This window comes from Ipomoea nil, unplaced genomic scaffold, assembly GCF_001879475.1.
Source record: "Ipomoea nil cultivar Tokyo-kokei standard unplaced genomic scaffold, Asagao_1.1 scaffold0268, whole genome shotgun sequence".
In the NCBI taxonomy this organism is placed as follows: domain Eukaryota; kingdom Viridiplantae; phylum Streptophyta; class Magnoliopsida; order Solanales; family Convolvulaceae; genus Ipomoea; species Ipomoea nil.
This window is the reverse complement of record NW_017616696.1, coordinates 422349-448689: the sequence shown is the minus strand read 5'-3', so window position 1 is coordinate 448689 and position 26341 is coordinate 422349. Positions and strand designations below refer to the sequence as shown.

Sequence of the window (26341 nt, the reverse complement as noted above, 5' to 3'; positions counted from 1 at the left end):
CATATAGTGACATTAAGTACTTCTCTAAACGGAAGTGAATTTGATCTTGAACTCATCGAATAGACAAAGTTTGAACTTAACGCACTTAATTTGCTTTGGTCGCTTTAAAATATGTGAGGTCTTACTCTTGACCCTGAGATATCCCCTGTTAGGTCTATTCTAGGATAGACCTTCAACTCTGTCAAGTCTACCTCAACGCAGACCACCATGACTGGCTACAGAGTATCTATGGGCACCACGATCACTTTGTACTCATGTCATTATGCGGTGAATTCATTAGGTTTGTCTCAACAAAACCACCCTTTCTCAAAGAGTTATGAATTCATTAAGAGCTGTAGCTCAACCTCACATGCGGTGAATTCATTAAGTTTGTCTCAACAAAACCACCATTTCTCAAAGAGTTATGAATTCATTAAGAGCTGTAGCTCAACCTCCACTACAAAAAAAACACGGAAATAGCGATGGATTTAGCGACGGAACTGTTCCGTCGCTAAATTAGCGATGGAATAGCAACAATGTAGCGACGGATTTTAATTTTTGCGTTAAATAGATATTTTGCGACGGACTAGCGACGAATTAATGACGGATTAGCGACGGAATTTGTCCGTCGTTAAATACGTAGCTAATTTTAGTGGCAAACTTTGGCGCAAAATATAGCGACGGATTTGCAACGGATTTACGACGTATTTTTCGCCGGTTGACTTCAAAAGTTGTATCAATCTTACTTGTTATATTTTAGCGACGGATTTATATATCCGTCGCTAATATAGCGACGGATTATTAAATCCGTCTTTATCTAGCTACGGATATAGTAATCCGTCGTTATCTAGCGACGGATTATTTAATCCGTCACTAAAATTTTCGCAGCCAGATAAGTTTATTTATTTTAGCGACCGATTAATAATCGGTCGCTATTCTGAATGTTTTTTTTTTTAAATCATAGTTTATCAATTGTAATTTCTTCCCTTCCCCTAACCCTAACAATTGCAATATTCTGCAACCACTCCTCAGACGACAACAGGTAATTTCCCTTCCCCGGCTAACAATGGCGCCGGTGACCGCCGCCGCCCGGTAGCAACGGTCACGACCGCGGCCTTGGGCTGCGGTTGCGACGGTCGCGACCGCGGCCTTGGGCTGCGGTTGCGACGGTCGCGACCGCGGCCTGGGAGTAACATCCGCATATCTGGCGGAAGCTTTTGCTGAAGCTAAATGCCCAACAAAAGAATGTCTTGCTTTAGGCAAATTTTTTTACTCAAAATTTCCTTTATATGTTGATATATGCACAGTTACACATGTATATACCTGTTCACTGAACTTTGTTTATGTTAATGATAACCCCAATTCCCATTATCTTCGTGCTTTTTTTCCTTTGCAGTATTATTATTTCATTAGACTAATGGGTCGAAAGGCATCACCCGAAACTGTTCAAATTGTATCTGCTAGTATTGCTAGTGATATGATTCTTGCCTCTGCTTATGCTAATGAACTCCCTCGTTATGGCCTTGAAGTTGGTCTTACCAATTACGCTGCAGGTACCCATCCCTACATTTGCCTATTTGTTTCTTATTTTTTAATGTAAATTTGTTAATTGTTAATTTGGGTTATCATCTTTTACTCCTCAATTCAGCCTACTGCACTGGACTTCTCTTGGCTTGCCGAGTGCTCCAAAAGCTTGAAATGGATCAAGACTATGAAGGAAATGTTGAGGTGAGTGGTAATTGGCTTTACTTACTTGTATAGTATTTCTTTGTAATAAGTATCTACTTCAGTTTATGTTTTAGTAAAATTTGATCTTATGAACAGGCCTACCGGGGAGGACTACTCTGTTGAACCTGGTGAATACTTTTAACATGTAACCATTGAATTCAATTTTCACATTAATATTTAGACTAGTTTGAGTCAAACATCTTTCTCCATCCTACACAAATTTCATGTGTGATCCCTCTGCTTATGTCGGTCATTCCTCTACTGGCCATCTATTGATTCTTTTAAATAAAAATATAATTTATATTTTTGGACTTAGTTTTAAACAAAAGAGATGATGCCAAATTTATTTGATTCTTGGTTTCAGGGTGCTTTGGATGGTGGGCTCGATTTTCCTCACAGTGACAAGAGGTTTGCTAGATTCAACAAGGATTCCAAGAACCTTGATGCCGAGTTCACCTCAAGTACATCTATGGAGGACATGTTGCAGCATACATGAATGTAAGTTGGAACATACTGATGTTTCCTATTCTTATCGTTGTTACTCCTGTCTTCATTTTTAATATCTGAGGATTTGTTAAACCAGTTGCTTTGATGACGATTTCCTCTCCGAACTATCTTCTTTTATTAGTTATATACTGAAAAATCTTTATTGGTAGTTCATAGTTGTGCCACAATTACGTGCTGATCTATTTGTTCACTTATTAACCTGTTTTTTTTTTGGCTATATTTTTTTGGTTACCCAGAGCTTGAATGAAGATGAGCCTGAGAAGTACCAATCTCATTTTAGCGAGTACATTAAAAAGGGTATTGACGCAGACAACATTGAGGCTATGTACAAAAAGGTTCATGCTGCTATACACGCAGATCCAAGCCCGAAGAAGTCCGAGAAGCAGCCACCTAAGGAGCACAAGAGGTCTGCTATATTTTGTGTATTTCTTTTTAAATTTACCCTTTCAAATGTTGTCTGATTATAGAGATGTACCTAACACATTCTCTGTTTGTATCTATTTATAGGTTCAACCTAAAGAAACTAACTTATGAAGAAAGGAAGGCTAGGTTGATAGAGAGACTGAATACCCTAATTGCAGCAGCCATAAATCACGATGATGATGATGATGGGTTGAAACTAATTTTTCTAATTTCTTTTAGATGTCAATGTAACTGTGATTCTTTTGTTCGGATAGAATATCAATTCAAATAGAAAGTATACTTTTGTTATTGTTATTGAGTTTGAATTTCTTAATTTAATATATTTTACAATTATATTATTAAAGTATTATATTATAGGTTTAATATGGGTATTTGATATTAATTAATGGACAATTTTTTTAAAAAATTTTTAATAATTTAGTGACGGAACAAAATCGTAGTAAATTCGTAGCTAAATATATTCTAATAATAAAGAAGAGCAACGAAATAGCGACGGAATATCCCGTCGCTATTCCCTTGCAAAATTCGTCATTCAAATGATCATGGAGAGGAAAATAGCGACGGCGTTTTTTTAGTTTAGGGACGGAAAAATCCGTCGCTAAATTTAGCGACGGAATTAAATTTCCTTGCTAGTGTCTAGCGACGCCCCTTTTTGTGACGGACTGAATCCGTCGCTAATCCGTCGCTATTCACTTTAGCGACGGATTTTATCTATTTTAGCGACAGATTTGTCCGTCGCTATATTCGCGTTTTTTTGTAGTGCTCACAGGTACACACACTGTCGGAATGACCAACTAGTGTACTATTTTGTAACTCTTTTCATGGTTTCGTTTGACCACAGAAGTGGGATCCACCACGAATTCATTACCACTTGGACTTTAAGTCCTTCCAATGAGTCAACGACTAATCCTCATAATTAGCCCTCAAGTAAGTTGATTCTCTTGACCAAACTTACATGCACTTTGACGAGTACTTCGTTTACTCGTAAATAATCCCTTGAGATTTTCATGTTTAACATGACACATTCTCTTTCATCATTATTCTCAATACCACAGAGAAACTTTTGATGAAAATATATGGAGTTTATTACCCCACAAAGCAACACTTACAAATATTTTTGTCAAATGTATTTGATCTCTTACCCAGACTGATATTTGGTGCCCATCATTAGCTCCTTTGTAGACTGAGTTTTGCCGACTTGCTTTGTGGAGCATTATAGAAGCTTCGCACTCTGCCTGATACATGTTCAACAGTTGATATTTCAACAAACTTGGTTATCTCAATTGATCACAATTACCCTTTAACTAGGAATTATAGGTATTTCAATATGACTCAACCAAGAGTTTAAATAATATATATACAAATGCTCATTGTTAGTAAGCCATAGAAATAATGTTGTCCACATGCTACATCAAGTTGAACAACATAATCACAAATTTCACATCATATTCTTATAAGAAATTAATCTCATACAAAAGGAATATGTTTGAGCTCATATTTATTCGGAATATCTCTCAACAATGAGACTTCAGAGTTGCCACTAGCACAATTTTTCCTTCCCTTAAGGAATTTAAAACTCATATAAGGCATTCATAGGATGCAGATCAATATTACTATTGCAGTACTTCAACAACTTCTATTGCAAGGCTTTGATTGTATTAGCAACATATGAAAGTCATCCTCATTTCAGGTGAAGATCAAGTGGCGCTCTAACTAGCCTGCATGATCAACACCCTACTTCTTAAGTACTCCCAGGTCGAGTGGTGAAACCGAAGTTTACTTAAAAACCATCTTCCTAGACAGAGTGTTCAAGAAGGATGACTTTCCCATGTTCTCATTAAATTACAATTGAAGCCTATGATATATGCTCTTATTCTTTATATAAATAATTTTAATAAAAAGTTTGAGCAATATCTATGCACAAATTATTTCAATCAATGTCATTAGTATTCAACATACTAAAGAAATAAGTACTACTAAGTAATCAAAATCTAGACAACTCAACTAGAATTTAGTACAGAGACAACCATACTTCATGCGAACCCTTAGAACTAGAGCAAATATAGTTACTCAAAATAATTATTTATTTAAAAAGGCTCAATACTCATCTTGCTCTGTCAAATTGACTTTTGCTAGTTTTGCCCTTCTGATGGTAGCATTGGTGTGCTCGGTGTCCTTGCTTTTTGCATGTAAAACACATTCCTTTGAACTTCTTGATTTTTCTACTCCTTTTGTTGTAGACAGTTCTGACACTTTGATTTTCAGTTTCACTGGAACCGTACTTTTCTGACAGTGATTCCCAAATGACTTTTGCCGAATCTTGTTTGACATAGACGTCGAACAAATCGTCATTCATTTGTGACAGCAGGTATCCTCTGGCTGCCGCATTGTCATTTCTAAATTGAATCAGAGTTACACCCGGTTCTTGACCCGGAATGTAATCTATTTCAGGACTGCTTTCTCTCGATTCTTCACCCGGAGTGTAATAAGGTTCATGATTACATTTTGTAGCACCAAATGGAGAGAACACTGTTGGAGAAGGTTCAGGTGCAACTGAATATAACACGTAAACCAACTTTAATTGTACAAAAAGAATAAGCATTCTTTGAGCCCACCTGCTGTAATTTTTTCCATCAAGCGCGGTGATTTTTGATAGATCCGGTATGACAGAAGGTGCCATAATGCTAAAGGTTGACTGTTGCACAATAACGCTTTTAATTGTTGGGGAAAATCGCAACGTCAACGCACGATCTGGAAGCCTTTTAAGAAGCACGGACACTATGGGTGTATGGTAGAAAGAAAATATGTGTCGTGTTATAATAACACTACCTTAAAAGCGTTATTTGCCCGGTAACGGTGCAGTTAGAACCCTGACACGCTTTCGACAGGCTACACAGACCTACTACGGATAGCTTGCACTAGCAATCACGTAGGCAAACCTCACTATTGCTCAGACGAAGGGAGGGAGAAGGAGAATAGAATAAATGACTCAAATTCAAGGTGTATTTTGAAACGATGTTGGGAGCTGCTATTTATAGTAAGCAGCCCCTCCATCCCACCCACATGATGAACACAGGGTTTTGTCCACATTTTAGCGCCTTTGGCGCTACTCCTTACATAGGAGCGCATTGTGCGCTACCATGTAATGAAATGGGTTTCCCATTTCATAATCCAATGACAAAGTCAAAGGGGTGAGGTGGATATGGAAGCTTTCATTTTTTAATTTTCCCAACATATATTGTATCGATTTATTCACCGATTTCCAACATATTTCTCACTAAATACTTAATATTGTCAATGAGTACTCCTGAGGGTGAGCAAATTAAAGTTGTTTTGCATGGAGTTCCTGTATGACAATTGTGGCATCCACCTCAACTTGAATTTGATGTATGCCTCCTCCTTTACCTGGTACTTTCCTTTCCACAGTTTGACTTTTGCAGCTACAAATTTTGCCCTCCTCATCCATCATAACACAGCCAAGGCCCATAGAGTTTTTACTTGATTTGAGCACAACATCTACATTCAATTTTAGCCATTCGGGGTTTGGCTTCGCCCATTGGGATCCACTCTACTATTGGAGACTATGAAACAAATGATGTTGAACTTGAAATCAGTGTAGATGAGTGTGATTCTGATTGGGAGAAGGGGGATTCTGCAGATCATGAGTTTAATGGCAGTGACTATATGAGAATAAGCCAAGTAGAGTTGATGACTTAGAGTTTTTGAAGTACATTGATCCAAATGTTGAGTATGCATGTCTTGAGAGGGGTGACCACTATTGGAAATTATGAAATTTCCGACCACCTGAAAGTGATCTTAAATCAAGTCGAAAGCCTTATTCCGACCACTTTTGGTATCCGAAAAAATCTTTGTTGCTATTTTCGACCACTTTTTGGTATCAACTTGATTTAAGATCACTTATAGGTGGTCGGAAATTTCATAATTTTCAGTAGTGGACCAAAGAATGGATAGTGACCAAGTTGAAGCTAATCAACAAGTCACTCAGCTAGAAGAGATACCAATTCACACACAACTTGAATATGCTAGTGACTTTTAAACAATTCCAATAAACATCCAGATCCAGCATGAAGACCCTACCTTTGAGTTTGAAATTCCAATTGAATTAGTACATTTATCAATTGATGAGATTCCATGTCAGGATGTTTGTAACTCCCATTGTTATATACTCCCGCCGTCCCTAATTGATTGTCTCATTTACTTTTTACACGATTTTTAATACAACGTAACAAATGTTAACTTTTCAATTTTGCCCCTCAAAAGTAGATGTTATTTATACGAGTTTTTTCCCATTTTGGTTCCTTTACTATGGCTCATTCTCAATTTTGCATTCCGACTTATAATTGCACCCAATGTGGTCTCTTGACTTTTGAAAATTACCCCAATTTAGTCCTCCGTTACATTTTCCATCATTTAGGCGTTAAGTAGGAGGGCATTTTGGTCCTTTCATTGCCACCGCGCCTTCCCCAATTGCCATCCCCTTTACATATTCATTTCTTCTTCACGGCTGAGCAAAAATAACACCAAGAACCCTAAATTACTTTGATTTCTTCTTCCTCTCTTGCGTACGATGTCAACATAGTGGAGGCAAAACACCAAGGTTTCTTATTCATCGTCATCATCTTCGCCAAGACAGAGGTACCACTACGGCGATGCAATCCCTACGCGTATATGCAATTGTGGCAGCGAATGGAGCATTCAAACCTCTTGGAATAGCAAAAATCCCGGGCGGAGGTTTTGGGTTTGTGTAAGGAGCATTTCAGGTTCAATTTTTTGTTACAAATTTCTCAATTATTACTTGTTGTAAGAATTTTTGAATTTGTTGATAGGATGGTGTCGGATGTGGATTCAAGGAATGGTTCGATCCTCCCATGTGTTCACGTGCGAAGAAGATTATTCCCGGCTTATTAAGAAGCAAAAATAGAAAAGATGAGGAGATTGAGAGGTTAAAAGCAATTGCAGTGCCCTCAGTTGGTCGTGGAAGTAATTGTAATTGTAATTGTAATTGTGGCAAAAAAGGAGGCTTTAGGTTTATGATTAAATCGTTTGTAGTAATTGTTGTAGCATTTAGTATGTTTTACTTGTACCACAAAGCTGTTGAAACTGGGAGTAATAGTTGTAGACTCCCTATAGCATGATGTGTACTTTGTTTGTTGTGGCACTTGTTTATGAATGGAAGTTTACTTTGCTGGAATTGTGTTTAGTTTTTAGAATGCAAATGAAACTGGAACTGGAACTTAGCAATATGCAACTGTAAACAAGTGAACTGGAACTGGAACTTAGCAAATGAAAAGGAACTGGAACTGTAAACAATATGCAACTGTAAACAAATGAACTGGAACTGGAACTTAGCAAAATGAAACTGGAACTGTAAACAATATGCAACTGGAACTGTAAACTGGAACTATAAACTGGATCTGTAAACTGGAACTGGAACTTAGCAAAATGATAAACTTCATTGATGGTGGAGTATTCAAAACACGGAAGCTTTACAATGCTAAAGGGAGTATTACCCACAAGCAGTTTGCATTATCCAAAACCACTACAATTACACCCACCAAAAGACAATGCTAAAGGGAGTATTACCCACAATCAGTTTGCATTATCCAAAACAACTACAATTAGAACAATCCAAAACAACTACAATCAGTTTTCACATAATTTGAAGGCCTTAATCAATCTCGATTGGTTCGGAGGCTGTGTTCTTGATTTTGTAGTCAAAGAAGACGAAGACCTTGTTTTATACTTCCTCCCTGTAGGCTGAGCAACTTTTTGTTTTTTCTTTGTTAAACCAAGGGTCTTTTGCCTTCTGAGAGGGGCAGGTGGAGGTGCAGTACTAACTTGCTCTTGTACAACAGTAACAACTTGCTCTTGAACAACAGTAACTTGCTCTTGAACAGTAGGTAATGGCATCTCTTCATGTGCTTCAACCTCAATCTCTACTTGGTAATCATGTTGAACTAATACTGAGCTTGCATCTTGAATAAGAATCTGTATGAAAGTAATCATGTTAGGTAAAACAAGCAGTTTGTATGAAAGGAATGTGACTAAGTTAAAACTTACATCAAACATGGCTGCTGGTACATCAACCTCATCTGCTCTTGCATCTTGATTTGTTCTGCTGCTTTGTGGCTGGTTTCTTTGTGGTTGAGGGTTTCTTTGTGACTGGTTTCTTTGTGGTTGAGGGTTTCTTTGTGGCTGAGGGTTTCTCTACAAACATAAAACAGTATAAGTAAATGTAATACATGGAAAAAATTATAACTAAAACTAGAATGTAATGTAATACTTCTGCTCTTGCATCTTGATTTGTTCTGTTGCTTTGGGGCTGGTTTCTTTGTGGCTGAGGGTTTCTCTACAAACATAAAACAGTATAAGTAAATGTAATACATGGAAAAAATTATAACTAAAACTAGAATGTAATGTAATACTTCTGCTCTTGCATCTTGATTTGTTCTGTTGCTTTGTGGCTGGTTTCTTTGTGGCTGAGGGTTTCTTTGTGCCTGAGGGTTTCTCTACAACAGTAACAACTTACAGGTTAATGTAATACATGGAAAAAATTATAACTAAAACTAGAATGTAATGTAATACTTACAGGTTTCAGTGGGCATCTCCAACTATTATGGCCTCTTTGTTTACAGAATGTGCAATGTAATACCACATGACTTCTAGACATATGGACGTCATCCTTTGTGATTTTCTTTTTTTCCTTGGCTTCATCAGCTCCTCTCAACCTCAGTCTCCTTGGCCTCCCAGGTTTTGATTTGTATTCAGGTGGCAAGGGTGCTTCTAAATGAGAATGAGGCCACTCATTTGGTCCAGCCATTGGATTAATGCCTAATACATACACCTTCAAGTATGTTTCAACACTGTAGCAGTTATGTACATAGTCTAGCACATTGTGTCTCTTCATCCAGATTGCACAAACTTAAGTAGTGCTAAGAACCAAGTCCATGATTCCTTGTTTTCACCCTCAACTATTGCATAGGCAAGTGGGAAGATCCCATCATTGGGATCCATGGCAGTTGCAGTCAACAAATAACCACCATACTTTGATCTCAAATGGCAACCATCAATCCCTATAATCTTTCTGCAATGTAGGAAACCCTTCATACAAGCCTCCCAACATATATACCATCTTAGAAATCTTGATTTTCCTCCTGCTTCTACACTCTCACTCATCTTCACAATTGAACGAGATCTTGGATTTGATCTTTCAATCTCCAAGTAATAACTCCAAAACTTTTTGAAATAATCTTCAAGCTCACCATTAATAATAGCTCTAGCCATTGTCATTGCCTTATAAGCAACCTTAGAGGTGATATGGAAGTGGTCATCAGTAGCCACTCTCTCCTTGAACTCACTGACTCTCCAGCTTGAATTACTGCCTATGTCTTTTTTCCACCTCTTAGCTAGTCTGCTGGACCTTACAGATGAATTCTCCCACACCCAAGAGCAGCCATCATGAGTGTCATTGAATGAAGTAACCCTCCAGCAGTTCACATCCTTAATCCATCTCAGGGTTATTGACCATGGACAACCAATTTTCTTGCACTTCACAATACATCTTACCTTGTCATTCTTTTCAAACTTTATATCTTTCCCTTCTTTGAATGCATAACTCACTATGGCATCCTTAAAATCTTTTTTTTTTTTTTTCTGAAAATGTCATTCCAACAGTGAGAGTAGGGTTCTCCATGTCACAACTTCTAAACTTTGACCAAATGTCATCCTCTACTTCCTCATCACTTCCATGAGGTGTCTCATCATCAGAATAGTTCACTTGGACATTCATTTTATCATTTTCAGATTTCACATCTTGCAGAGTAGTGGTTGGTCCTATCCCATGGTATTCTACAGTGGGATCTACTGCTTTTTCAAAATGAATATCATCCTCACCTAGACTACGCAATTCTTCTTCATCATCATCTTCATAGTCAGGATCTTCTTCAACTTCAACCTCACCCTGAGCTTCATAATCAGAATCTTCTCCCACTTCAACCTCAGTTTCAGCTTCATAATCACACTCTAATTCCACTTCAACATCAGTCTCAGCTTCATAATTTAACCCTCCAATGTTGATCCACACTTCTACTTCCCTTTCCTTATCACTAACATCAATTAAATCCCAGGCTTCACTATCTAAAATGACCTCAATTAAACCTTCACCCACAACAATATATACCTTACATTCACTCATTGTGTAGCCTAACTCTATGACTTTGTCTTGTAAAGCCATAAACCCCTATTCATCAACATCCATGTAGTCAAAATAATCTACATGACCTCCGACATATGTTACTGGCTCACTCATTAATATTTTACCACCATGCTTGAGCTTAAGTGTAAATCTATTTTCATCAATGTCATCTGAATGATTACAAAAAGAAATTATATTTTTACACACAGAAACTATAAACATGGATTATAAAACACATATACAATAGATAAGACTTGCAGTTCAATAAACAACAACAAAAAATCAACACAATGGTCCCCACACACTATATTTTACAAACAGAGACCAAACACTGCTCTCCAGTGGTCCCCCCAGCACCCCATTATGCAAACATTTATACAGTTACCCAACAAAAAAGGCAAACACACATTTCTATATATTCTGTCTGATGTTCCCCTCCACAACCCATCGTTAATAAACCATATATACGCCTCACATTCACACTCAGACAATGTAACCACATATACACAAAGTAAGAAAGTGTTTCCACTACTGAAAGTACAAAGTAAAGGTGGAATACTACTGTAAATTTTGCAAAACACATGGAATAATTCAAAAAGCAATACTGCATCCATAAATAAAAGTTTGCGTACCATATATTGGCAATGTAGCACTCCCAGACCTCCGGCGCCCCATCCAGACCTCCGGCGAGTCGTCGTAGTCTCCTTCTCCTTCGTCAATTTTCTCCTTTGTCAATTATGTGAATTTTAGATTCTAGGGTTTAAGGTTTTTGCTAATTGCATAAAAGGGGCATAATCTGTGAATTTTAGGAGGGAAACGGCAGTTGGGGAAGGCGCGGTGGCAATGAAAGGACCAAAATGCCCTCCTACTTAACGCCTAAATGATGGAAAATGTAACGGAGGACTAAATTGGGGTAATTTTCAAAAGTCAAGGAACCACATTGGGTGCAATTATAAGTCGGAATGCAAAATTGAGAATGAGCCATAGTCAAGGGACCAAAATGGGAAAAAACTCTTATTTATACAAAGTACAATTGTACTTACCTCTAAAAATTTGATAAGTCAAAAGGGTAAATTAGAAAAGAGTAAATACCCAAAATGGTCCCTCAACTATAGCTAAATTCACAAATTGGTCCTCGACTTTCAATTTTAACCAATTAAGTCCTTAACTTTGCAATTTTAACACGATTTGGTCCTTCGAACACTTCTGCATTAACGCTGGCGCCCGCGCCGTCATCGACGATCTCCAGAAGAACCCGCAGCTCTCACCGGAGCACATGGAGGCCTCTAGAATGACACTGCACCGGTTTGGAAACACGTTGTCTTCTTCACTCTGGTACGAACTCAACTACATTAAATCCAAAGGGAGGATGAAGAAAGGCGACAGGATTTGGCAGATTGCTTTCGGCGGGGGATTCAAATGTAACAATGCGGTCTGAAAATGCAACCGGAACCTTAAAAAATCGACGATGGACCATGAAATTACATATATATCCTCAAAAATCACAGTCAACAAACGGTCAAATAGACGGAGGACTAAATCGTGTTAAAATTACAAAGTTAAGGACTTAATTGGTTAAAATTGAAAGTCAAGTACCAATTTGTGAATTTAGCTATAGTCGAAGGACCATTTTGGGTATTTACTCATTGGAAAATATAGAGTGATAATTATGTTCAATTTTGAAAAGTTAAGAATTTAATTGGATTTAATCAATAGTTAATGACCAATTTTTTAATTTTGCTATAGTCGACGGATTGAGTATTAAAAAAGGGAAATTCTACAAACACTACCTGACGTGGCACATTGCCACATTAGCATTTTCCCTTTTTTTGGTTTCTTTCCTGAGAAGCCACATTAGGCGGTAAATTTGCTTGTATTTTGTCGCTCTTCAATCTTTTCTCCTTTTTGCAATTATTACAGAGTCATAGCTTAACATCAAGATTGTTGAATTTTTTTATTTGGATCAAAGAACACTAAGATGTATTTGCAGAAGATGTATATGCTATTTACATATATATGTAGAAGATGAATTAATTTTCAAATTTTTAGCTAAAGAAGATTGTAGGCAATGGGAGTCGCAACTCCAGCTTATATAGAAAGTGGGATTTCAAGATGACACAAAACAAGAATATGAATATGCATAAAAATTACTACAATTTATTTTGGGCGAAACTCAAAAGAATTGACAAAATAACACTGGCATAATATAATTTGGTCTGATCCCAAAACCATATTAGCCCTATGGAACAAAGGGGCATGTATGAAAACATGAGATCACATTGTCCCAAACTTCATTCTTGTCCTGTCTATTACAAAAACAGGAACAAAAAAAAAAAAAAAAAAAACTTTAATCAAGTAAATTTATAGATTCACCAAATGCAAGTTTTTCTAGTTCTGTTGGGGGGAGGGTGGTTACAACTTGCAAGAATCTAACACTAGATCATCGAATATTGGCGAAGCACATCAACCAGCAGGACAGATTGCTGCGGGCCTTGCCCAGTCTTCCAGACGCAAAATTGAGGATGAAAGTAAGAATATAAGTACCATTCACGCAATTGGATTAGCGTAAAGGGGCCCTGAACTGCACCTTGAGGATCCATGTAGTACCATATCTCTCCATCTAGAGGGGGTGGGCACGCACTGATTAGTTGATTGCCATTTGCGATAGCACCATCGTCATCATCACTCAATTCAATGACCTCAGATTCCTTCACTGCTTCTGGGAGTGTCCATCAAAGCAATTCATTTGGCTCAGATCGTTAGAATATGATAACAAAGTATATAGATTCAGTATAAATGGGTTAAAATCATAACGCAAGAGGTAACTTTCAAATTGTTTATATGCTAGAAATTTATTAAATGGATTACCTTTAAAAGAAGAATACAGGTTTCTTGTTGGGCTTGTCGCAACTTGCAGACTAAGGGCCGTCCCTATATGGATAGTAAATTCAGACTTTACTGTGTTTGACAAACTAATAACTGGGATATTGTAAGGTGGAAAGAGGAAGAGAAAATAATTTCACTGGGAGCAGATTATAACTTTATCTTAAGTTAATTGCTCATCCTTTATCCTAATGTCAGCCAGTTCTTCAAGCCAATTACCATTCACCACTAACCAAATTCAGAACAATATCAGTTATAAAGGCACCTTCCACTTCTTTGAATATCAGATCACCCACTGATTCCCTTAACTTTTTAGAATGAAAAAGAGTAAACTGCCTGTGCGTGTGTGTGTGTGTGTGTGTCTGGGTGTTTAAAAGTTAAAATCACTATACCAATTACAAGCTTTCCAAAGGTTCTTTTTGACGTATGTGTGTGTGAGAGAGAGAGGCTGAGAGGTAGTGCATTGTTTCCACACCCAGAAGGCGATGATTAGTTAACCATTTTAACCCATGTGTCAGATCATCAGATAATTCTTTTTTTGAATGCTACTGACTCTATTACATTGTAGTATCTGTTCAACCATACTTTCTCAACCTAATGAAGCACACAGAGTCAACAACGTCTCCATTGAGGCTCGATCTCATGACCTCCCACATGGGAGAGGTCACTACATGTCATCTGATCATCAGATAATTCTATTTAAATTAAAATCCTTAAATTCAACGAATAAAAGTAATACATAGAAACAAATAAGCAATTTCTAAATAGCATATCGCATCACACCACTTTACCCAATTAATTAATGCAAAAGGTGGATTCATATAAATACCTGCAGCAAGCAAATCAGAAGGCTCACTAAGAGTAGATACTGGGAAGCACTTGACTGCTCCCAGTTCTTTTGAAGCATCCAATGGCATAGTTTCCTTTTCTGGTTTTTCTGGAGCATCCAAAGGCATAGTTTCCTTTTCTGGTTCTTCTGGAGCATCCAACAGCACAGTTTCCTTTTCTGGTTCTTTAGCTTCTGCCTTTAGATTCTCACCAAAAAGTCTAGCCTGCTCAGGTTCTAGAGAGCCACTTTTTCCTTCATCTCTTTCTGAAGCACCTGCCTTTGTAGCTTCAGGTTCTAGTTCTTCAGCTACTACCTTTGGCTTCTCTGACAACAATCTTTCTTGCTCACTTTCTGTCATGAGCAGCTTCCTTTTCTGCAAGTAATCATATAATGTGAACTCTAGAGCAGGTAAAGGAAATCATGATGGTTCATGGCTGCCAATCTTCTATGAGTTTTCTAACTTTATATTCATAGAAGCATCAACAGAAGGGGACAATTGACACCTTTTTGGATCAAAGAATTTATCAAAGTAATGCTCTTAGACCCAAGCAGCTTCTTGTTAAACAGATACTTCAAACACTAGAAAAGAGGATTTTCATTGTATCCCTCTACTCAATCCAAATGCTTTATAGAATTTAAAAACGAATGGAATAGAACATATAATTAAATATAGTTATATGTTCAAGTATAGGCAACGTCACCACCTCAAAAAGCAAAAGAAATCTCAATATATGGTTTTGAACATCATGGCCTTAACTATGCATTCGAGAAATCACCAAAGACTTAAATTACAAAAACTAAAAATCAGGTAGATAAGGTTCATATGAATCCTCAATTTACCTTGGAGGTTAATAGGATCTTGAGGCTTTGTTCAGGGGTTAAGAATTTTTTTATTTTTTAGGTAGTTGTTTTGTTGGGAGACACATTAGAATAAGATAAGGGTTCCACTAGTGAACTTACAAAAGAAAAAAAAAAAAAAAAAAAAAAAAAGTCTAACTTGCAATTTGCAAGACTTTGACATTGCAAAGGATATTCTCTCCGCCATCCCTTTTCATTCGCGTGATCGATGCGCCTTTGTAACATTTTGATTTCTTTTTCAATCCACTGTAAAATAAAAATAAAAATGAGAAAAAAAAAAACAAAAACATTGCATGTTTAAACTTTAAAGGAAAGATCAGAACCAGAAGGAGAGAATCCATATCAACAAATAATAGAAATGAAAGGCATAATCTTATTAATTAATGAAATAATAGGAAGCCTCTTTAGAAAGGAAGTGAAAAGCTTTGTACAGCACGACCCACAAAGATATTTGCTAGTGCCTTTTAAGGTGAATAGTGTGTCATTTTTGGCTAGGCTCTACTGGTTTTTCATCATGGACCATGGAGCAGTTGATTATTGCTGAAATGGTTAATTGGTTATTCAAAGGGGAATTTCTGGTTTATTCAAAGTGCATTGCTGCCAGCTCTTTTGCCCCGGACAAAATTAGATTCACAATTCAGAGAAGAGATTAAGCATATAAACATCTCCTCCATCATACTTTTTTCTGAAAAGTACATCTTTTATTTACAAAAAGGCACCAAGCAGGTCCACATAATTAGATGTCCTTTACTAAAGTATGATTTGTGAAAATAAAAGCATTAGTGACAATGATATAGAAAATTAAGAATTTCCATTTATTCTTTGCGATTGACATGAAAATAAATATTTATTATCAAATAGGTGATGAAGCACTATAATTCTGTAAATTGTGTGAACAAGAAGCCATCTAAAAAAGCGGTAAGAAAAGCAAAAACTACCAAAATAAAGAACTCAAATTAATCAATTCTCTCGGCACATCTTGAAAAGGCATTCTTTGAGAATTATTGGCAGCCCTATCCCATGAAGTTGTCAAAAGAACCGCTCTATCCCATGAAAGATGCATAGCAACCAAAGTTACCAAACAGATCAAATAAGCCAAAATTTTACACATTCTACAACAAATTCCCCCCCTCCATAGTCCTCTAGGAACCCCAAACCCTAACAAGCACGCTTGGTTCCTAGAATAGGTCGAGGATAGAATGACATCTTGCAGTCTGTGTGTGTGTGTATTCTGTTTTGCAGGATAGAATAGCATTCTTATTTTGTTCCTTTCTCTATTTCTTTCTGTGAACCAAATGGGCCATAATAGAATCTTTAATAAAACCAGTCAGGCTTCAATCTGTGAAGAACATAAGAATATAGAGTTCATTTATATTGTATGTTCTTTTAATACACCATTAGTGTAGAATCTTGTCATACGTCTAGACTAAGAAGAAACCTTCTTTGGATCTATAATGAATTTTGGAGAGGCAGACTCATTCTTGACAGAGCCACCCACTATGCTGCCTTTTGAAAGAAATAATTCTCTTTATTGAATACAAGAACCCCTTTTATAGGCTAGCTAGTAACCAGGGCAAGAGATCCTAAATTACAGTATCCTAACCAAATAAAGAATTCTACTGAATAGAAAAAAAAAAAAAAAAAAAAAAAAAAAAAAAATCTAACAATTAAAGGAAACAAAATAAAACTAATAAAGAAAACAAAATAAAACACTAATTGGTTAAGCTAAGCAGTATCTACTGTTGTTGTCTTCCTTCTATAATATTGTCGTCCAACAAAAGCACCCATATCTCATTATAGCATTTATAGTGGAGCTTCCCATCCATTAACATATCAAAGAAACAGAAATTCAGAATAGGAGTACCTCCATACTCCCAAATTTTACCAACATATTCAAAATATGTACTAACAACCTCATCCAAAGCTCCTCTACAAATGTTAGTGGGGAAATTTTTAGTTTCCAATGAAAAAAAAATCAATGAAATGGACATTGATTAGCATTTTCAATAAAGCAGAACAATTTGGCATATGAACTTAGATCCTAGATCCTAACATCACATGAGGTTAAGAATTGTAGGTAGCCATCCCATTTAATAACAAAGTCCCCTACCATTAAAATAACAGAATAAATGTAATTGCCAAAGGGCATGCTTGAGATGAAAAGGAAGGATTAATATGAAAGAACCATACATTTTGTTAAACTTTTATCTTGACGATATAATTTTTAAAAAAAAAATGGAAAGAAAGAAAAAGAAACACATACATGTTTGGTGATATCCTCATGTAGAACATGGGCCTTTAATTCAAGCTCCACCTGTCAAAAAGTCAAATTTAGTGAAGGACTCGGCAAATGCCAGACAGAATTGTTATCACCGAATATAAGATCTAATACATATAAGGTATAACCAATTGTGCTTCATCATTTAGGAAAACTATCAAAGGTTTAAATGCCCGTAAAGTAAAAATCTGTCAGAAGAAGGAAATAATGTTGGATAGACGCTTGGATCAAATATTGTCCTTCAAAACTAAATTGCTTAAAAAACAGCATGTATGATTGAATGAATTTACCCTCCCTTGCCTAAGGCATTGAATTTATAAGCATAGGATGCACCATTACTTGACAAAATAAGAAGCAAGGAAAAGAAAAACTTGTAGGAAAGTTCAAGAATTATTAGTTAAAGCCTAGAGGAGACAATACATGAAGAGAGAGAATCACTCATTTTGTTGCACTTAGCATCTTATTGATATTTCTAACGCTGAAGTTTGGGTATACAAATTATGCTAGAGCGTCTTGTTTCAGTTAAAATTTCTAACGCTGAAGTTTCACCATTATTGCTTGCCAACAAATCCTAGAATCAATATAGAAGGACCAGTGATGTTTATATAATCTTACAACAGTAAGTCTCTTGAGCAAGCCAGCTTTTACTCTTTCACGCAAATCCTCACATTCTCCCTGAAAAACATATGACAAGATAATTACTAAAGAGAACAAACTAAAGTCTAAAAGTAAGTTATGAATTATGATAGGCTTGATGTTCTAGCTTTTCAGCTTTTGATATCTAAAACCAGGAAATCCCCCCTACTTTGAGAAGCCAAAGAACAAGTCATTGATGGAGAAAGAAAATCTAGAAGAATCTTGCAAGGAGCCGTCCATAAACAGCACCCAAGTGATATGCTTCATGTACTAGTTTTGATATCTAAGACCATTACCCCTCTATTTGAGAAGCCATAGAACAAGTCAATAATGGAGACATCCCAAGATTGATCTATAATTAAAAGTTACACATGCATGAACAGAATTTATTAAGGTTCAATGAATTTTCAGTACATTGCTCCTTTTACATTCTAATAAAAAGAATTAATTTTCTTCTCAAATAGCTGGACGTTTACATAATTATGTCAGACTGGATTTAGAATTATCATCCACCATTTACCCGAGTGGGAAAAGATACAAACCTTCATAATCACAAATTTTAGCACCAATTTCCCATATCCTAGAGAAATAAAACTAAATTTAAAGAAAAAAAAAATTATATGCTTTTTACCTCTGAGAAGTCATCCTCCGACAATGAAGATATGAGAACATCTTTTGTCCAATTTGAAAGCTGAAGGTAAGTTTCCATACCAGCATCTCCAGACCCAAATGTCTTCTTGACACCTATAAAAGGATTTGACATTAACACCAAAAGAAATAGCAGCAAAATGAGAGAGAGTATATGGAAAGGAGGAAACAACAATGATATTAAGAGAATGTAACTGAAAGTAAAACTTTTGAACAATCAGTCTCTTGATCAGCCATGGAGATTCATAACTAAGATATTTAATTATTTGGCAGTGACCTGGTTAAAGGAATACTAGGAGAACATGGAGATCATGCCAAAGCAACACCTCTCAACATGGAGAGAATACATTTGTTCCACAATTGTAAATAATAAAATTGTAACAGAAGAGGCAAATTAGTTTTACTCTTGTTGAAAAAATAGAAAACTTTCATGCTTGCCAAAGCATGTGCTTTTTATAAGATTCGTAAATGTAGCCTCTAAAACTCAGCGATGTGGCTGTGAAACCTAAAATAAAAACCACATATACCCAAAGCCATTTGCAATATAGTTCCCTAAAAAGGTAATTAACTAGTATGGATGGCAATTCATATCCAACTTGTGGGTGACTGCTCCTTATTTCTGAAAATGTATGGGTCTTATTTCTGATGTAAATTATAGATTTAAAAAAATAAATAAATAATTAAAAAAAAATTACTTCTTGTTTTGTATCATAGTGGGGGTATCAATGTACATGCTGATAGAAGTCATAGAACAATGAAAGTGATTCTTACACTTAGTGAAGTATTTGAAGGAGCTTACCTAGCATAAATGCACTTATTATATGCAATCCTTTGCAATGATAAACTTTTGAGGGTAGTACCTGTAACTTGCTGAAGCTGGTGAGAATTTTTCTGGAGGAAATCATTTGGATCAGATTTGATCCTCACAAAGCTGCCCACTACTTTATCTTCAAAGCTCTCATCGCTCTTCAAGAGACTCTGAAGTAAGGTCCTCTTCAAATAAATAAGCTTAATATTTTGAGAAGTCAGTGCTGCAAAACAGCTTTTGGGAGCCTCCTGGACTTTCTTCTTTTGAGGTATTGATGTCTTCCTTTCCTTTGATACCAAATAACCATCCTCCCCTTCTGCATCCTCCTGTGCTGAACTGCTTTCTTCATCTGAGTCATCACGATTCTCAATGAAGTGCATTCCCAACAAATCATAAATCTTAATCCTAGGAATTGATTTCTTTCCAAAAAGAGTCTTAAGTTTTTCATCACATAAGATTCTCTTCTTCTTTTTTGGATTAAGAAGGTTATTAGAATTTACATAATCAAGGATAATGGCATTCACCTCATGCCTAGAGTACTCTCTACTAGTTTCTCTACCAATTGATTGTAGAAATTCAATCAAAGGTTTGGATCCCCATCCAACAAATTCTAATTTTTTTGATTTAAAACTCCTTTTCCTTTTTAATGGAAAGGGGAACTGATCTTTAGTTTCCTCCACCCAGAAGCCTGAATCTGCTTTCATATTGCTAGAGGCTTAGAATTAGGCAACATGCTAGCCCCAGAGCATTTCATATGGCATTTCCAGTCTTTGCAAGGAATACAAGGAAGTTTAATTTGCAAGTTTTGACCTGGCATATGATAACTGATCAGTTCATGAGTTTGAAATAAACAAGCAAATGTACAGGATTATATGATCAAGGAAGACAACATAAAATGTAAAATACCCAGAAAAGAAAAGGGGGGGAGGGGGGAAAGAGGTAATCGCAATAGATTAATCACTTTATCACTTAGAAACTAACAGCCATAACAACCTTATTAAATGGACTGAAAACAAGCCAATGCCAGAAATGCAAAAGATATGCTATTGAAAATTTAGACCAGCATCTACCATATCATAGCTAGAGCAAGTCAGTATGCTAAATTTGCAAGATTATATGATATCAGCAAAATAAGTTTATTGGTTTACTGTAGCATTTTCACTTTTTTTTTTTACATTGAAAACTTCCAAAACTAGTTCTACTCTAAGAAAACTTTAAGCTATAAGTGCTATAGAGTATTGAATTATTGATACAGCAAGTTTAGCATAAGTAGAGTAGGAATACTCTCTTTCACTGTAGGATATAGCTTTATGCACAGAGATGGAGTTAATATAGGACCTCTCTTTCAAAACAGCTAGTTTTGGTAAAACAAATTTGCAAATAATATGCACAGAGACAGAGTCAAAGCAATAGGAAAAGCCCACAAGAAGTACTAAATATTTACAAAATGATCAGATTTGAAAATAAAAATAGAGCAATAAGGAAGTTTGGAACAACCCCTTTATTCTCAATATCATACCTTCATATTGTTAAAAGAAACAACTTTGACCAATGCAAATATTAGCTTCTTTATAACAAATTCATGTTATAACAAATCCACAACCATGAAGAAGAACCAAATCACTTTCTGCCTCTCTTTGTAATCTAAGTTCATGGTGCCTAGCAAATTGCTGCAGTAAACCTGGTCTGATTTTCTGCAATCTAAAGCCTTGAATCTTAACTAAACCCCTAATGACTTGGAACTCTGCAAGAATCACTCTCCCACTCAACCTAGAGATCTCCGTATGCCTGTTTTCTCTTACAATTTCTTATCACAAAGTTTTAAGTGATAAAATGGAAGAGAATCCAGGTGCATTATTTAACTCTTAGTTGATCCCCTTAACATCTTTGTTTTAAGCAACTTCTACCTCCATACTTGCACTAACAGAATTCACCAAAGCACACAATTTACCCTAGACAATAGTCTAAGAACAATTAGTAATAGTCCAACAGATAAATGAAAAGCATTTCCTATTGCTGAGGCCCCATAGCACCATAACTGATGGATTTCTCACCTGCTGTCTAAGATTCTTTATTTTAAGTACCCTCTACCCTCCATGCTTGGACTAACAGAATTCACTAAAGCACACTATTTGCCCTAAACAATAGACCAAGAACAATTAGTCATTAGTCAAATACCCTCACTATTTTTTCTTTTTTTCTTTTTTAAATAACAAGAATTCATCCTTACAGCAATCAGTCGGTTGGTCTAATAAGAATTTATCATCAAATATTCACAAATTCCATACCTACTTCATTGAGAATTCAACTTTTGCAACACTTTCCTCTATTTCATTACAAGCATCAAGAACCTCAATGCTTCCCCAGAACAGAATATTTGGAAATTGAAACACTCATTAACCAAAACCCGGTGTTTTGTTCTTACTTTTGCAGAAATAAATGACTTTCGACCACTCCAAGAAATGCAGAACCATAAATACGATAACTTGGCAGCAACAACAAGTCCCCCCTGCGACAGAACAGAGGATATATATATATAAAAGCAAATAATAAACTGACAAAAGAAAAATGAAAATGATACGCTCTTTTAATCGAGTAAAACTGTAAAATGAAATGAAGATTAAAAATAAAAAGAAAAGTATAAACCTTAACAAACATACTTACCCTAATAGAAACTCTGGGTTGCTAAACAACTGGAAAATTTGTACGCTGAATGTGGATTGTACATCTTGATGAATAGGGAAAATAGGAAAGGTTATGGTAAACGAGGGAGAGGAAGAAAGCTCGTCGGAGGTGAGGAGGGCAGGTAGAGAATAGCAATAGACTGTGAGTTCAAATGATATCACCAGAGACTAAGCAGAATAAACTATTCGGAACGTTACGATACATTCGACAAGGCAGGCAATCGCAAACCAAACCTCCCCTAACAATAGGGTTTGGGTGATTTTTGAGGTGCGGGGTTTGGGTGATTTTTGAGGTGCCAAGTAAGAGAGAATAAAGAAAGAGAATAAGGAAAGTAAAGAAAAAAATAAAAATAAAGACAATGAAGAGCGTGCAATAACGGGGCGTTCGGGCGCGTGCAATGACGGAGCGTTATTGTGCGAGAAATGCGCAACCTTGCGTGTTGACCTTCTCTTTATCTGTGCCGCGGGATCCACGAAAAACCCATCATTGTCCTAGTCGTGAAGGCATGATGGTATGTAGAATCGACCAGTCGTATAGTAGGATACTTGATGAAGGCAGGCAGGAGGATGGACAGTAGGTTTAGCCAGTCGGGTAGCCAGATGGGACCTGTAAGCGGCCAATCGAATGACTACTGAAGGAGGAAGTCACACGGTCAAGAACCCGGGGGCTTAAAAGAGTCGCACTCGGTGGCATGGCTAGGCGAAGGGATGACTGGATGAGTTGCTCAGCGGGAGAGGAGGTTGGTCGACTCCTTAATGGGTTTGGGCAGATGACGAGATGTTAACCGTATCCATAGGAGATTTTGGGACGGATCTTACGAAAGGCGGAGGAAAACCCGAAGACTGTAAGGAAAGAAAATCAATTGTATTTATCACATGTTAGGATTACCTAAATTAGATCCTTGGTTACCTAAATTAGGTCATTTATAAAGAAAGAGAATAAGGAAAATAAGGAAAAAAAAAAAAAGAAAAATAAAGATAATGAAGAGTCGAGCGCGTGCAATGACGGGGCGTTCGGGCGCGTGGAATGACGGAGCGTTATTGTGCGAGAAACGCGCAACCTTGAGTGTTGACCTTCTCTTTATCTGTGCCGCGGGATCCACAAAAATCCCACCATTGTCCTAGTCGTGAAGGCATGATGGTATGTAGAACCGACCAATCGTATAATAGGATACTTGATGAAGGCAGGCAGGAGGATGGACAGTAGGTTTAGCCAGTCAGGTAGCCAGATGGGACCTGTAAGCGGCCAATCGGATGACTACTGAAGGAGGAAGTCACACGGTCAAGAACCCGGGGGCTTAAAAGAGTCGCACTCGGTGGCATGGCTAGGCGAAGGGATGACTGGATGAGTTGCTCAGCGGGAGAGGAGGTTGGTCGACTCCTTAATGGGTTTGGGCGGATGACGAGATGTTAACCGTATCCATAGGAGATTTTGGGGCGGATCTTACGAAATGCGGAGGAAAACCCGGAGACTATAAGGAAAGAAAATCAATTGTATTTATCACATGTTAGGATTACCTAAATTAGATCCTTGGTTACCTAAATTAGGTCATTTATAAAGAAAGAGAATAAGGAAAATAAGGAAAAAAAGAAAAATAAAGATAATGAAGAGTCGGGCGCGTGCAATGACGGGGCGTTCGGGCGCGTGCAATGACGGAGCGTTATTGTGCGAGAAACGCTCAACATTGAGTGTTGACCTTTTCTTTATCTGTGCCGCGGGATCCACAAAAAAACCCACCATTGTCCTAGTCGTGAAGGCATGATGGTATGTAGAACCGACCAATCGTATAATAGGATACTTGATGAAGGCAAGCAGGAGGATGGACAGTAGGTTTAGCCAGTCGGGTAGCCAGATGGGACCTGTAAGCGGCCAATCGGATGACTACTGAAGGAGGAAGTCACACGGTCAAGAACCCGGGGGCTTAAAAGAGTCGCACTCGGTGGCATGGCTAGGCGAAGGGATGACTGGATGAGTTGCTCAGCGGGAGAGGAGGTTGGTCGACTCCTTAATGGGTTTGGGCGGATGACGAGATGTTAACCGTATCCATAGGAGATTTTGGGGCGGATCTTACGAAATGCGGAGGAAAACCCGGAGACTGTAAGGAAAGAAAATCAATTGTATTTATCACATGTTAGGATTACCTAAATTAGATCCTTGGTTACCTAAATTAGGTCATTTATAAAGAAAGAGAATAAGGAAAATAAGGAAATAAAAAAAGAAAAATAAAGATAATGAAGAGTCGGGCGCGTGCAATGACGGGGCGTTCGGGCGCGTGCAATGACGAAGCGTTATTGTGCGAGAAACGCGCAACCTTGCGTGTTGACCTTCTCTTTATCTGTGCCGCGGGATCCACAAAAAACTCACCATTGTCCTAGTCGTCAAGGCATGATGGTATGTAGGACCGACCAGTCGTATAGTAGGATACTTGATGAAGGCAGGCGGGAGGATGGACAGTAAGTTTAGCCAGTCGGGTAGCCAGATGGGACCTGTAAGCGGCCAATCGAGTGACTACTGAAGGAGGAAGTCACACGGTCAGGAACCCGGGGGATTAAAAGAGTCGCACTCGGTGGCATGGCTAAGCGAAGGGATGACTGGATGAGTTGCTCAGCGGGAGAGGAGGTTGGTCGACTCCTTAATGGGCTTGGGCGGATGACAATATGTTAGCCGTATCCATAGGAGATTTTAGGGCGGATCTTACAAAAGGCGGAGGAAAACCTGGAGACTATAAGGAAAGAAAATCAACTGTATTTATGACATGTTAGGATTACCTAAATTAGATCCTTGGTTACTATAACAACCCAAAATTTAATTTCATGAATCCAATTTTAAGAAATTTTGAAATAGCCATTTTTTCACTCCGTAAAAATTTTTGCGATGAAATCGGTGTTGAATAAATTATTTTGAGCCACTTTCAAGTAAATTCAACATCGGGATTTATTTTAAATCTAAAATCCTAAATTTTCGGGTACTTTGCGTACCAAGTTTTAAACTGAGAAACCAATCTGAGTGAGACCGGGAGAAAACTGAACCAAGTGTTTGTTTGGAAATCTTTTTGGAAAAATACATTTTTGACTCCAAGTTATTCAAAAATAATCTTTCTAGACTATGGTTCATGATGCAAGGTGAACCCTACAATTTTATTTTACATATTTACCCCCCAAAACCCTAACTATAAGAGATAGTATTTTCCCTTTGTTGCACTATTCACTTAAAAGAAATCAGCAGCTCTCCTCTCTCATTTCTCTCGTGTCTCTCTCCATCTCCATCATCTTCTTCATTTTATAGCTTCTTCTAGCAAAGGCTAAGTTCAAGACTTGAGATTCTAAGTCTGGGTAAACTTCTCTCTTCTTCCCCCCTTTTCTATTTCTCTTAGCTTGTCTTTGAGATAAATTATCTAAGCTTAGATGTGTTATTGGGTATTGTGTTTGTAACACCCCCGATTTTCATGCCAATTTAAACCTTAATTATGCAAGGCAAACTAACCAACATATCATAAAAACGTAAACACAGCGGAAGTCTAATCATAAAATGGAGAAAACCAATGAGTGTTATGCCACGTTCACTCCAACGTGAACGCACAGGCAAAAACTAAAACCATCAATCTAATATGTTCAACATCAGTGGCACACAGGCCAAAACACAACTAAACTGTTCAGGGGATCTAAACTATCCATGTCTAACGCTCTCGCCATTTACTCAGGACCTGTAAAGCACATAAAGAAATGGGACGACGCCCGGTCAGCGAATATTGCTGGTAACCCATCAATACGCGTTTAATAGCATAAGTAGATAGTATAATAAAAAATCATTTTCGAAACAGAATTCAGTATATATCAGTTCAAAATCATAAAGAGAGAAGTCAAC

At 37.2% G+C, this 26341-nt stretch overlaps 2 protein-coding genes and 1 pseudogene across 5 annotated transcripts; 1 reads left to right on the top strand and 2 right to left on the bottom strand.

Annotated features, from left to right (window-relative positions):
• The first annotated feature begins 1396 nt into the window (after nt 1–1396).
• On the top strand, nt 1397–2925 carry LOC109152044 (annotated as a pseudogene).
• A 6636-nt stretch (nt 2926–9561) lies between these two features.
• On the bottom strand, nt 9562–10891 carry LOC109152038. The gene is made up of 2 exons (XM_019299624.1): nt 10331–10891; nt 9562–10206 (listed from the first exon to the last, which is right to left on the bottom strand). The coding sequence occupies exons 1-2, from the start codon at nt 10889–10891 to the stop codon at nt 9562–9564; spliced, it is 1206 nt and encodes a 401-aa protein (XP_019155169.1).
• A 2143-nt stretch (nt 10892–13034) lies between these two features.
• On the bottom strand, nt 13035–22722 carry LOC109153844 (uncharacterized protein At5g08430). 4 transcript variants are annotated; one of them, XM_019301735.1, is made up of 10 exons: nt 22457–22722; nt 22081–22301; nt 19845–20602; nt 18968–19080; nt 18316–18375; nt 17686–17736; nt 15598–15668; nt 14565–14956; nt 13721–13783; nt 13035–13571 (listed from the first exon to the last, which is right to left on the bottom strand). In XM_019301735.1, the coding sequence occupies exons 3-10, from the start codon at nt 20494–20496 to the stop codon at nt 13288–13290; spliced, it is 1686 nt and encodes a 561-aa protein (XP_019157280.1). In that variant the 5' UTR covers nt 20497–20602; nt 22081–22301; nt 22457–22722; the 3' UTR covers nt 13035–13287. The 4 variants fall into 4 exon arrangements, with proteins under 4 accessions (XP_019157280.1, XP_019157288.1, XP_019157270.1 ...); XM_019301743.1 differs by having other exon boundaries at nt 22117–22301; XM_019301725.1 differs by having other exon boundaries at nt 22218–22301.
• Nucleotides 22723–26341: the final 3619 nt, after the last annotated feature.